Source organism: Lichenostomus cassidix, chromosome 8 (assembly GCF_008360975.1).
Source record: "Lichenostomus cassidix isolate B80296 chromosome 8, HeHo_3.0, whole genome shotgun sequence".
Classification (NCBI taxonomy): domain Eukaryota; kingdom Metazoa; phylum Chordata; class Aves; order Passeriformes; family Meliphagidae; genus Lichenostomus; species Lichenostomus cassidix.
Window position 1 is genome coordinate 4,322,133 of NC_139489.1, and position 13,255 is coordinate 4,335,387.

General features: G+C 47.1%; 1 protein-coding gene across 3 annotated transcripts in view; it reads left to right on the forward strand.

The window, feature by feature from the left end:
• The first annotated feature begins 9,724 nt into the window (after positions 1-9,724).
• The window catches only part of USP24 (ubiquitin specific peptidase 24), a 61,223-nt gene continuing 57,692 nt past the window's right edge, over positions 9,725-13,255 (forward strand). For 2 of the 3 annotated variants that reach the window (XM_085067503.1, XM_085067504.1), the window contains exon 1: positions 9,727-10,210. In XM_085067503.1, the coding sequence (XP_084923629.1) occupies positions 9,905-10,210 (306 nt within the window). In that variant the 5' untranslated portion in view covers positions 9,727-9,904. Of the gene's footprint in view, positions 10,211-13,255 lie in introns of all 3 variants that reach the window. The other variant, XR_014853681.1, reaches the window with a different exon arrangement.

Here is a 13,255-nt window from a genome sequence, read left to right on the forward strand (position 1 = left end):
TGCTATCCGTTTGGGGTGCATCCATGTCTGTGTGATCATACTTGAGCCTTTTGGGTATTGAGGTGCAGGACTCAAAGCAAGGTAATTTCCCTCAAATTTATAAAATCACAGAATTACAGAATATTTTGAGTTGGAAGGGACCTATGAGGATCATCAAATCCATCTCCTGGTTTTACTGAAGTTTTACCTTAGGATCATGTTAAAGGGAAACATCGTAACAGGAAAGAAAACAATTTTTTTCTGGGAATAACATTAATCAGCATCCTTAAGATGAGAGCAAGATATTTCCAAACAAGCTATGGAAGGCAAGAAAAGACAACACAACAAACAAAATCTGTGAGTCAGGCAGAAGAATCATGTTCTCACTGAGGACAGACTGAGAAGCTTATCTGGTATTGGTCATCTGCAAGTCTTCGTGTGGAAAGGTAAAAAACAATCAGATGCACTAATAATCCTGCTATATTAATCCTGCTGTTCAGGAAGCTGCATGCTTTGAAAGCTAAGATCATTTGCACCTTGCAGGAGAGGAATAATGGAAGCAAATGGCTGTATCTGCTTTCAGAAGAATTTCTGAGCACAGATACTAATTCCCATATGCCTGGGCTGGTCTGCTCCAGAAAAAGGGTCATTCCCTCCTGCACACCAGGCTGAATCTGCTCCAGAAAGGAAAAGTAGAAGCAAGCAAAGATTGAGGCTGGATGCAGCCCAGGAGAGAGCTGAGTGCATTTTCTGTGTAGAAGGAGAAGAGGACAGGAGAGGGGGCTGTGCAGCAGGAAAAGTGCCTTTCTCTGCCCTGAAGATGGGAGATCATACCGAAACAGGCTGAGCTAGTGGGAAAACAGCATGCTGCTTCTCCATTTCCACATCTGCCCCCAGAAATCCACCCCACCCTACAGGTAAGGCTGAAGCTCACAAGTGGGAGATTATTTCCAGCTCCTTTGCAGCTCTGGACAGATTCTTCCCTCCTGGTGGGGATTACTCTTAAATCAGAGCATAAGCTAGAGATGTAGAATCTCTCTGCACATTTATAAATAGCTCACCTACACATTTCACAAGAGGGCAAACGCCAATAAGCAGCTTTAATGGCAGCCCTGACAATGACAATGGCAGCAGCGAAAACACTGCCACCTTTCTCCAGCACGACCTTTCTTCCAACATCCATCATAATAATAGGGACAATTAAAACCTGGGAGAAGCCCCAGGACACTGACAATTAGTGACTGTAGGTCAGGCCTAAAACACAGCCAAGGATCAGTCGTTACAAGTCCGTGAAACAGGCTGGGCAAGTCGTGAGCTGAGGACAGGAATGGCACCTCAGCTCCTCACCTCATCCTCCCCAAGCCTGGACCACATCTCACACATTTTCTGCACCACGCTGCAGCCCTTCTCCTGCCCACGCAGCAAACAATTTGGCACAGATCACAGTGTGGGGGAGAGGAGAGGTTTCGAGGCAGGAACAAAACAAGCCCAACCTGGCCAGTGGAAGGAAAGTGATTGGTCACTGTTAAATCACATCAGGGCCAGCACATCATGGTCAGGACTCCCAGTGTTAGGGACGTGCTGCAGATCAGGGCTGTGCCACTTGGTTGGACCCCAAGAGCAGACAAACACAGAGGTAGCCCTGTGCACAACCTAGTCAGATGCTACTACTGGTTTCTTCCAGCATTGTTATGAATTTAGCTGATATTAAGCAAATACATTTTAAATTATTGTGTGTCTCTGCCTTTGCCCATTTGCCACTCTGGAAAAAAAAAAAAACCCACCAGCTGTAAAACACAGAAAGCTCTTTCAGTCCTTCAGCACACAGAGCACCTTTTTTCCACTGGGGTCTCTAGCTTTGACAGAATCAGCCTCCAATTAAACAAGAGCCAGCCTGGCCTGCACAAGGGGACTTCTGCTGGAAGACAGGATTCAGGACTGCTCAGTAACATCAGGATTTACAGACTGGTCAGGACCCACCAGGTGCTGTAAGGATGCAATAAACAGCCTCTGCAGCATAGGTTTTTAAAAGCAGCAGCTAAATGCAGCAGGGAGAAGCAAGGGAATAATTAACCATATCATTATACCACCATGCAGTGTCTGATGGAAATTGCCATCTTGAAGCAAACTGATTTCCACCATGATTATTTGAGGGCTGAGGGGAATAAGAGTTTATTTCGTGCTTTCAAGAAAAAGCCTGGATGTACTTGTGAGAGCAGCAGAGATTGCAGCATTCGGCGGGGGCTGATGGCCCTGCAGGATGTAATGAAGCTCTGAAAAACAAGGAAAGCTGTTGCTGCAGTTGGGTATCAGATCAAAGGCCGGGAGCACCCCAGGAGCGAAAGGAGTAGCTGATAACAGGGTACAGTAACAGAGCTGATCCATGGGTGCGACTCAGCCCTGGAGCACCTTGCTGGTGCAGATAGCGAGCCTGGGAATGAGTCACTGACAGATCAAATGCCTTGTAAATGGGACAACACGGCTGTGCGTGCCAGCAGGCAGATGAGGCAGGAGAAATCCAAGGCTTTAGGCTCTCACAGCCTTGAAGGACCTCTTCGTGCTTCTGAAAAATTAAGCCTCGTGTTGCTACCAAAAATATTCACTTGCTTCGATCCTTCGTGCTGATCCCAAAGCACTGCACTGAGGCCTCTCGATGGCATGGGACAGCTGCTGCCTCCCACCCAGGGCTGAGTTCCAGTTCCAGCTGCCCTTCGGCCAGCACTCCATAATCTGCATGAAATGTCAGAATCTGCCTGAATGAGAAATGGAGAAATCCTGTGAAAATGCAGCCGGGGCAATGGTAATGTTAAACACATTGAAAAAGGGAAAGAGGTTCTTCCATCAGAGCCCCTCTGCCTAAATACCTCCAGATTTTCAGTCAGGATAATGGTTTTCACCTCTCTCACCTCCAAACTGCTGCTGGTGCCAAGCAGCTGCAGTGTTCTAGTACAAAACCCTGGCAGCAGGAGCACAACTTTGGGTTTGCAAATCACTGAGGGCAAACAAGGTGGTGTTTTGATCAAGAGGCAGAGGTGCCCTTTAACAGCAGGAGAGGGTTGTGGACCAGTCTTTAATATAAATCTCTTTTTTTGGTGCTGTTTTAAGCCCAGCACCATACAAGCCCATGCTGCCGTGGAATGGAGTAAAATAAAAAAGGCACCAGATCCATAAAATGGTTTCCATTTAGTGACTCGCCCTCAGACTCCTTCCAACCTATTCTGTGTTTCACTAATTAGAGCTTAAAAAAAAATCCTGCAACTTCACAGACTTGTTTCTCAAGCTTCAGTGCAGAATTCAGACAATGAGAAACTGAAGAAGCAGGTCTTGCTTTTAAAGGTCAGCACCTAATTCAGAAGGAATCTGCAGAGGGCAAGAAGCCAGCAAGGAGTTCCCTGTTGCTCTATCACATTGCACCACATTTTCAGTGTACACCAGGGAAACGCCAACTGCTTTTGTTCCTGGATATCAGATACACACACACACCCCGGAGAACAGCCTGTCACTACAGGCTCTGTCACCACACACCCTTAGCCAGACTAAGAGAGCCTTTAAGCATAACCCACCAGCTTTGGATTCACTGTGCTGTTTTCTACCTGCCTAAACATTCTCCATGCTGTTCCCTGAGTATTTGCAGTGAATTCAGGCTCCTAGTCACAGCTCTTCTGATTATAAGACTGCAAAGTCCACGAGCTTTGGGTTGGTATCACAGCAGCCAGGACACTCACAGTGTCACACGTGTGTTAATATCAGTGGCTCTGTGACACAGAACTGAGGGATCCCTGCAAGGGAAACAGCAAGCAAGGCTGGGACAACTTGAGGACAAAACAAAAGCACCCAAAGGCTACCCTGTAAAACTGTGTGGTGCCTCACAGACTTGTTCAGTGCCACAAGAAGTTTCCATTTCAGACTGTTTCACTTCTAAAATGTCACTGCCTGAGCTCTTCCCTGCACAAACGGGGCTCTACAGTCAACTATTACGTCAAGTTTCCTCAGCTAACTTGGCTGAAGGAGACAGTGAGCATTCAAGTTCCTGCCTCTGGGTGGGTCTCTCGGGGTGCTGCTGCAGCTTGACACTGAATATCCTGTTTGTATCGTTTCTCCCCTTCACCAGCATCAGAGCCACCAGAGCCACTCCAGCATCAGAAATAATTCTGTCCTTGTAGTCCATCTGTAACTGGATTCATGTGTCAACACATCATTTTTCTAAAATGAGGGTAAAGAACTGTAACCAATGCAGGGAGAGAAATGATCTTTTAAAGAAGTGATTTTACCTACAACCACACACATTAAAAATGGATTAGTCATAACTGCAGGTTTTTTACAGGGCTCTGTTCCAAATCTGACTCTATTGAATGGCTTCACTCTGCACTTCTGCATCTGAGTGCTTTCAGCTTGTTTTAAAAGTTCAGCCTTAGCTTTCATTTCCCACAGACTGTGAAGCTTGTTTCAGGAAGAAGGAACAACCTCCTTGCAGTTGTTTCGTTTTCCAGCCCAGAGCTGTGGAGATGTGTTGTGAAACCCACGAGATGGTCTGAGTTGAAGAGCTGAAAACAAACCCACACAGAGAAGCACAGGGGGCAGATCTGCTCAGCCCCTGGAGTCAGCTGTTCTCTCCTTTCAGTCCTGTTTCCCTTAACACACTGTTCCACTCTTTCCCCGCTCACGTCATGCTGCTTCCATTCAAGGGAAACAGTATGAAACTTCATTTTTGTATTCAGGAGGCCAGCGGGTACCCAGCTTCTGCTGCAGAAAAATGGTCATGGTTCAGCTCCTGTTCCCTTTGGACTCTGGAATAACAACAGGGATAGGCTTGCTAGAGGAGGGACAGCAACACCACAAGATCTGTTCACCTTCCTTCCCTTTCAGCCCCAGAATGGTTTGTAGCATTTGTAAAAATTAAAACCATTTGAGGAGTTAACGGTATCCCTCCATCCCCCAAAAGGCTTGTTAGATTCCCATCTTGAAAGCACTGTGTTAGAGCTAAATATTGTAATTATGATTACTGGTGTGCATGAGTCCCAGCTTGAAACCCTGGGAAGCTGCTTCTTTGCAAATCACTGCTGACAGCAGGCAAAGCCTTGGCGGCTGCCCCAGCACAAATCTCCTTTCTCGATGGACAAAAGCCATGAAGGCAGCAAAAATTACTACCATAGACAAAGTCCAAAAGTGTATTGCAGGAATCTGTCAGCTGGTGCTTGTGGACAGACTCACACACTTCCTGTGTTTGCTAAAATCTGTTTCATGTGAGGAGCTACCTGAGGAGTCAAAAACATCTGTGCATCTATTTTGTTGTCTCTGCATTGCAACTGTATTTTGCAGGGGGTTTACATAGTTTTTCTCTACACAAACACTTTTAACCCCTCTGCTAAAGGCAGCCAAACACAATTCATCAACATCTATATATAAGAAATGTGATTTTCAATAACTCAGAGGGATTTGCACTGTCTAGTTCCTGAGGTACTTCCTTAAAATCTACCTATTACATTAAGCTATAAATAAACTAGAAACAGGAAACTGGAAGAGACTGGGTGGGACAAGGCATACAAGGAGGTAAGGAAGGAAGGAAAGATAAAATCATAAAATCAGAAAAGCTAAATTAATTCTTCGCAATACTATATAAATGCCCGGTTCTGCAATATCCCAGATATTCTTTTTTGGGGTAGTAAAGAGATCCTTTGCCCCAGCAGCAGCTACACTAAACAGCAAGTGCCTGGCCCATCCAAAATATAAGATTACAGAGATCTTTGTAAGTATACCCTCTTGTCAGCATTTGGTATGTTTAGGGGTACAGGGACAAGATATTTCTCCTCTGAAAGTTGCCTTTTTGTCTCTAGTGGACAATGAGATTTTCTGCAAGACAGCATCAATTACTCTGCTGACGATTTCGTTAATCTAATCCAAGTCTACAAAAAAGCATTTTCCCCTGCAACCTGTGGAGAGTGTTTCTGTTCATCTGGCAGATAGGACAGAAGCCTCTTCTTGAAATCCCGAGATCCAACTATATTAGGATCCCAAACCTCTAACATTAGTCAGAAAAGGAATGTTCTTCTCTTCCAAACAAAGGAGGTTGGATTCATACAGGCTCACACATACTCCTCACTCATGCAAAAATTGCAAAGGAATTTTTTCTAGTTACTGCAGCCCCAGTTCTCATACAACTCCTTCTGTGCTTATGCACTGTAGAGTGGTAGAATCCTGTCATTAAATTTTGTCCTGATTTCCCATATTTAGTTATTATAAACAGCAAGTTTTAGCTCATGCTAAGCTTTGCTCAGTAATATATTCCTGTGGTACTTCTAATAAAATATGAGAAAGATACTCTTTTATGCTGAGTAAAACATACACATGAAATCAAAGATTTGGTGGCAACATAATGAACTTTAGGTTCCCTTCTATCATAATCTCTTGAGTATTTATGCAACAATCATGGCTAGGATGGTACAACCAAGAGGGAAACAAAATCAGGGTGGCATTGGTATTTTCCAAGTACATGAGATTTTGGCTGGAATTTCCCAACAGCTGTGAACAACAAGGAAACTTCCAAGTTCAATAAGGCAGAGAGTCACTTCTTAGTCTGGCTGTGAGTGTATTTTCCACCAGAACAATAGAGTTGTTTCTCTTTGAGGGGAAACACTGCATGCACTGTTTAAATAACAAGAGATCTGTAAACACAGGGCTGGCTTTAGAACAAGCTTATGGAGAAAACCATAAAAGCATTCTCATAAAAAGACAAATTATTCAAACACACCTACTCTGACATTTCTGCAGAAGCCATTGCAATTCTCCATCACACTCTGGTTTTGTTCTACATGGCCACACCATGGTCAACCCAAAAGGCCAGGTTAGATGTCATAGCATCTAACCAAAACAGTGGTTTCTGTTCAAAAACATCTCTTTTTTGTAACAGAGGGGTTTTTCATGTCAGACACGCTTCAGGATACACAATATGATGCAGTCAGAAGAAAGCATCTACCACATGATAATGCAATCAAATAATTTGTAGCTCTGTGTCATATCCACCTGGCAACTGCACAGGCACAAACTGCAAGTCATCCAAAGACAGATCCTGATGGTATTTTCAATTTATTTCCTTCCTTTGTCTCCTTGCAGCTCCTGGTGCCCCACAGAGAAAGAATCACTCGCTGCTTTCATTGCTCTCAGACAAGTTTGCTGTGCTTCTCTCTGCAACTTTTCTAGACATGGCAATGCATGGAAAACATTTTCAAACTGGGAATTCTAGGCAGAATAACATCCAGAAAAGGATGCAGCCATTCTTTCACTAAGATGGTATGTGTGATCCTTGTCCTTCATGCAGTCTCAAGAGAGGTGCTGTCAGTGAAGGTTGCAAAAATTGCTTTGAGGCCCAGTACCCCTCACTGTCAGTTATGTTGAGCTGCTGTGTCCGAGTGTTATTCTCATATATTGGTAAATTCAAATTCCCTTCAAACTTCTTTCAAGACAGCTGGACTGCAGAGCCTGAGTAACTTAATGGTAAAGCATCTTCTTCTTCCTTACTCACCTGGGATTACAATCAATTCCTCCATCACTTGTGGTGGTTTTCATTAATTAGCTCAGCACAAATTTGCAGGAGCACTTCCTTGAAATAAATCTAAAAGCAATAATGACAGGTAATAAATTTCTTACTTTCTCCTACAAACTTTTCCTGCATTAGTAGGGGGAAATGATGCCAACTGACTTCATCAGGCTGTGGAGATTAAACTATCATTTATAATATCCTTTAAAAATGAGAAAGTGTCATTTAAATGTTAGTCACATGAGTAAGCAGTGAGTCAATATTCTGCATATTAACTGAATGCATTTGAAGTGCTGGAGTTTTTCTGAAGCCTGCCAAGACTGAGCCATAACAATTTCTTTTATAGTTGGAGATCAGCCGGAATGAAAGACCTTCCTAAGATCCAGAAGGTGAAGATTAGAGTCATATGCACATTATCTCCATTCCACTGAATGTCAGCTTAGAGGAAAAAAAAAAATCAGAGAGAATTGAGCAAGACAAAGGAGGCTGTGATTACCTTTCAGGAAAGTAAATAAGGAAAATGAGATTACTGATGCCATACTGCAATCTAAAAATGAATCCAAAACCTGCCAGTCCAAAAGACTGATCCATCAGTTTGTCTCTTTCAGACACCAACGCTAAGCTCTGAAAGTTCATGTTAGAGATCTAAATACTGTTTGTGTTCATTACAATCGAAATTTTCCCTTATGGTGGATGTGATTTGTATCTGAGACATCAGACAGGGGTTTCTGGACTCCTAAACCCAGTGCCTTCAGCGGTGTCAGCCACTGTTAACACAAAATAGCTTGCCTGAAAATGTGAGCCTTCAAAACCAAATGTTTATATGCAGATACCAGCCCTGAGTATCTCGACAAATCTTTTATCTGTTTCCTCTTCCCTCCTCTTCCGTGGACACAGAAAACACATTGTTACAATGATGTAATAAATTTTGCCTGGGAGAGTGCCAGCAGATCGAGATCTGCTGACTTCTGTGCAGTACAAGAATTCACCAAATGCATTTAAGCAATACATACTACTTTCTCTCTGCTTTAGGCACTAGAATTTTATCATTCTTTCCTGATTTTCCTCTGCTTCATTCTGTATACACAAAGTGGTTTAGGTTGTAAGGTACTTTAGAGATCATTTAGATCCAACCCCTGCTATGGCCAGGGACACCTTCCACTGTCCCAGGTTGTTCCAATCCCCATCCAACCTGGCCTTGGACATTTCCAGGGATCCAGGGGCAGCCACAGCTTCTCTGGGCAACCTGTGCCAGGGCCTCCCCACCCTCACAGAGAAGAGTTCCTTCCTAATATTACATCCTTAAAGAATGTAATTCCAGTAACTCCACGATGTGCTCCCGGGAGCCAGAGCATCCTCCCAGCACTTCCATTCCAACCCCACCTGCCAGGGGCAGGAAGTGTCAGCAGGGGCCGGGACTTTGTTTGCTCTTAAAACCGACCCCGTTCCCGCAGCCAAGGGCACGCTGGCCCAGCCAGCCCCGCCGGGCATGAGCGTCCCGCTGTGACCGCGTCCCCGCCGTGCCGAGCCTGCCCCGCCGACACCTGCCCATTAATTAGAGCAGTAATTAACGGCAGCACTCCCGGCAGCGCTAGGAGGCCTGGATAGCCCATCCCGTGCAGCCCAGCCGAGCCCGTGATGCACCGCCAGGTCCCGGCGGCGGTCTCGGTCCCGGCACCAGCATCCCCATCGCGGTCCTGGTGGCGGGCGCGGTCCCGATCCCCGGTCCCCATCCTCGTCGCGGTCCCCATCCCCGGTCCCGATCCCCGTCCGCATCCTCGTTCCGATCCCGGTCCCTATCCCCGGTCCCGATCGCAGTCCACATTCTCGTCCCCGTCCCCATCCCCAGTCCCTATCCTCGTCCCGGTCCCGGTCCCCATCCCCATCCCCATCACCGTTCCCGTTCCCACCCCCGGCCTTGTTCCTGTCTCCATCCAGGGTCCCGATCTCCGTTCCTATCCCGATCACCGGTGCCCATCCCCATCCCGGTTCCCATCCCGATCCCCGCTCCCCCTTCAACACCGCCCGCCCTCACGTGCCGCCTCGGCCACGCCCCCTTCCCACGCCGCTCCATTCATCCCCACCGCCTCCCCCCGTCACGCGGCGCGCGCTCCCCGGCCGAGGCTTCGCCGCCGCTTCCGGGCTGGGCAGGGGGCGGGGCGGGGCGGGGCGCGCGCTGGGGGGCGGGGCGGGGCTGCCGCCGCGGCGGCGGCGGCGGGAGGGGAGCGGCGCTCCCGGCAACATGGCGGCGCGCGGGGCGGGCAGCGCCTGAGCCCGGCGCCCCTCGGTCCGCGGGGGTTCCCCCCCGCCCCCGGCCTCCTCCTCTTCTTCCTCCTCCTCCTCCTTCCTTCTCCTCCTCCTCCTCCGCCTGCCCCGCTGCCCGGCGCGGCCATGGAGAGCGAGGAGGAGCAGCACATGACCACGCTGCTCTGCATGGGCTTCTCGGACGCGGCCGCCATCCGCAAGGCCCTGCGCCTGGCCAAGAACGACATCAACGAGGCCGTGGCGCTGCTCACCAACGAGCGGCCCGGCCTGCACTACGGCGGCTACGAGCCCATGGAGAGCGGGCAGGGCCCGCCGGGCGGGCACGGCTCCCCCGCCGGCGGGCAGGGCCCCCGCGGCGGCGACGGGGACGGCGGAGGCGGCGGGGGTGGCTTCGACCCGCCGCCCGCGTACCACGAAGTGGTGGAGACCGAGGTGAGCTGCGGGCGGGCGGTCCCGGGGCGGCTCGGGGCAGCGCCGGGCGGTGGGAGCAGCCCGCAGCCTCCCTGCTGGCCGGGCCCGGGCGGGGGGCGGCGGGACGTGCCCGGGGGAGCTGCCGGTCACTGCCCGGGCCGGGGCTCCTCATCCGCCCGCATTGCCCGCCTGCCGCCCGCCCGGCGCGCTCCCGAGCCCGTTCCCTGCGCTCGCTGCAAGGTGAAGCGCACCCAGGGTTTTCCTTGGCATTCCAGGAATGTGTGGCTACCGTAGGGCTCTAGTTTTCGCTCCCCCTCTTGTGCCTTCTTGCATAATCCCGGTGACTAAGGGCTGTCTATTTTTTTTAACTGTTTGCACAATGTGAAGGAAAGCGCGGTGTGACTTTACATACAGTTCTATTTGGATAAGCTGAGCGTAAGTTCTGAAATAGGAACGCGGTGAGGTCAAATGTTTTTCAGAACAGGGCTTTAACTCAGAGCTGTGATCTGAAATGAAACAGAAGCAGATAGAGGTGCTGGAGAATGCCAGCCTTTCCCAGGTTCTCTCCTTCCTCCTGTTTTGCTTTTCTCTCTTTTCCATCTTCTTGCAGTACTCTGAACCCCTCAGCATGCAGATACATTCATGGTGCTCTTCTTGCTGTCTGGAACGGTTTTGTACTGCTTTCCCATAAAGCCTTCTCCTCCTGCTGGTCTTTTTCCCAAAACTTCACAGAGTGCTTATAAGAAAAGAGCTAATTAGTAGTGTCCAGCCTGTGGGACTCATGGGAGTGATAACAGCAGAAAGCCCCCGTGTGGGACCAAAGTGCCACCTTGCATGGTCTCTGTGTCAAGAAGTGGTCGAGAGCAGATGCTTAAGCTCGTGAATAAAACCAGGGAGCCTCATGCACCCTCCCAGGCTTCAGTGAAAAGTATCCTGAGGGTTTTCTGTGCCAGAAAAGTGCTCCCTTTCTGTGCATGCATGTGTATGTGTCTATAAATACATTTCTGAAGAATCCATGGGCGTATCTGGTGCGTAACTACACTTGCACGGATCATCCGTATCCGTAGCCTCGGCATATTGACGTCCACTGCTGCGGAATAAAGATAGGTGATCCTGTTCACTGAATTAACTGGGTTAGATCCTGAGCTCCTCTAAGCTGCTGATGTGTGCTTGTGGAGTAAGGTGATCTGTGGGATGGCACGTGCGCTGCGCAGGAGCAGAGCTGCTGTGAAACTTCCCCGACTGAAGCGTTTCTAACCTTTCCTGGGAAGGATTGAGAATGAATGAGAGTTCTTGTTGGCATTTGGGTTGGATGGAGTTATAGTTGGGACAGTCTGGCTTGTCAGTGTGGCATTTCAAGAGAAGCTGTCAGTGTAAACTTCAGAGAAGCACGTTTTTCCCTGCGCTTGTTCCCATTGCAAGTGGCACTTTGACAACTCTCAGAGGATTCTGCTGCCCCCCATTATTTCATCCTATATTTCTGATCAAACTAACTTACACTTTATAATAGATTCCTTTGCCACTCACGTTCTTGTTTGCTCTGACTTGTGCTCTTGTTAACCCACAGGAGGGAAGTCAAAACATTTCAATGTAGGTAAATCACTGCAAAGAGCAGGCATTTCAGAAGGATTGACGTGTCTTGCTGCATGAAACTTTATATAAATTCATGCCTCAGTTTAGTAATTGGATTCATTTGCATATGAGCATCTGTCAACTCTTGCACGTGTATGCAAAACAGTATTTTTGTAATAAAAGAGTTATATCTATAAACGTCCTGAGATTGGAATTGTTGCCTGTGCATATTTGTCTAACGCTGCAGTACAACTTAACAGCTTTTGGCATACATGTTATGAAAGGGGGGAAACTATGTATTATCAGTTCTTGGGTTTTTTTATTCTCCAGTTGTAATCTAGCATTACATTTAATAAGCTACAGCTATTCTTTAAGCGGTTAATCAGTAATTAATCAGGTTAATCAGTAGTTTTCCATTCAGCAGAAGCTTATGGCATATGAAGCTGCACAGAAAGCCATTGCAGAAGCAGCTATATTATTCATTGTAGTCATACACATTATGGTGAAACATATTGTACCCCATGCTGTCTTGTGGTAATTCAGATGTTATTTCTGGTTTTCTTCCTCTCAGTATAATCTCTCTTTCTAACAGCTCTTCAAGTGTGTATTCCTCCTTCTCTTCATAATACCAGTTTTAACTTTTATTCAGTGGGGAGGAAGTGGTGTGCTAGATTTTTGGATTTTATATATCAGCGACAGGAGATAAACAGCAGATAAATCACAAGAGAAGAATTCTCAGAAATTTTTCCCTGAGTAAAATGTTCCAGTCTAACACTGCATGAACAAAAGTTGGGATTAGATGTTATAATATAAAAATAACAAGAATGCTTTAGTCATTCTTCAAGATGTGTGTAACAGGTTCTTTGAATTTGCATGCTTTTTTTGGCTGAGCACACTTTAGCATGCATATAATAATAGGTCTATGAATGATTAAACACTTTACATTTTCCCTAATCAGTAATGAATCCATTATGTTTGCATATGCTTATTTGGTCTCTATTACATAATGTTAAAATCTGTTCAGCATTCATGTGGATCAAAGAAAGGCTTGTCTAGTGGTTTTCTTTGAGAAGAGCACAGCAACCAGATACATATCATGCTAGTTAAAACATGTTTTCTTTAGATAAGATTGTAAAAATCAGTGTGAATCCTCTTTCAGTGGTCCAGACTGCTGGTCCTCAGGGCTGTCTGGAAGTGTTAAAGAAGCCTGAATTTGGAGTAACTGGCCCAGAAGCAATGTAGCTGGATTGTGAGCTGGCCCAACACATGCCCTGTGCTTTCTTTCCGGGTGAGGCTTGAGCTGATGTGCATAAATTTCAATTTCATGAGGTTAAAACTTCAGTTTCAGCAGGCCACTGTTTCCCCAAAGAGCATGCAATTGTTTCTGTTTTGGGTTAATAGCTGTGGTGTGCCTCTGGCATTGATGCTGGTAGCATGGCCACACAACTCATCAAAAGGAAAAGGCCAGATGAACTTGGAAATACAAGGGGGGCT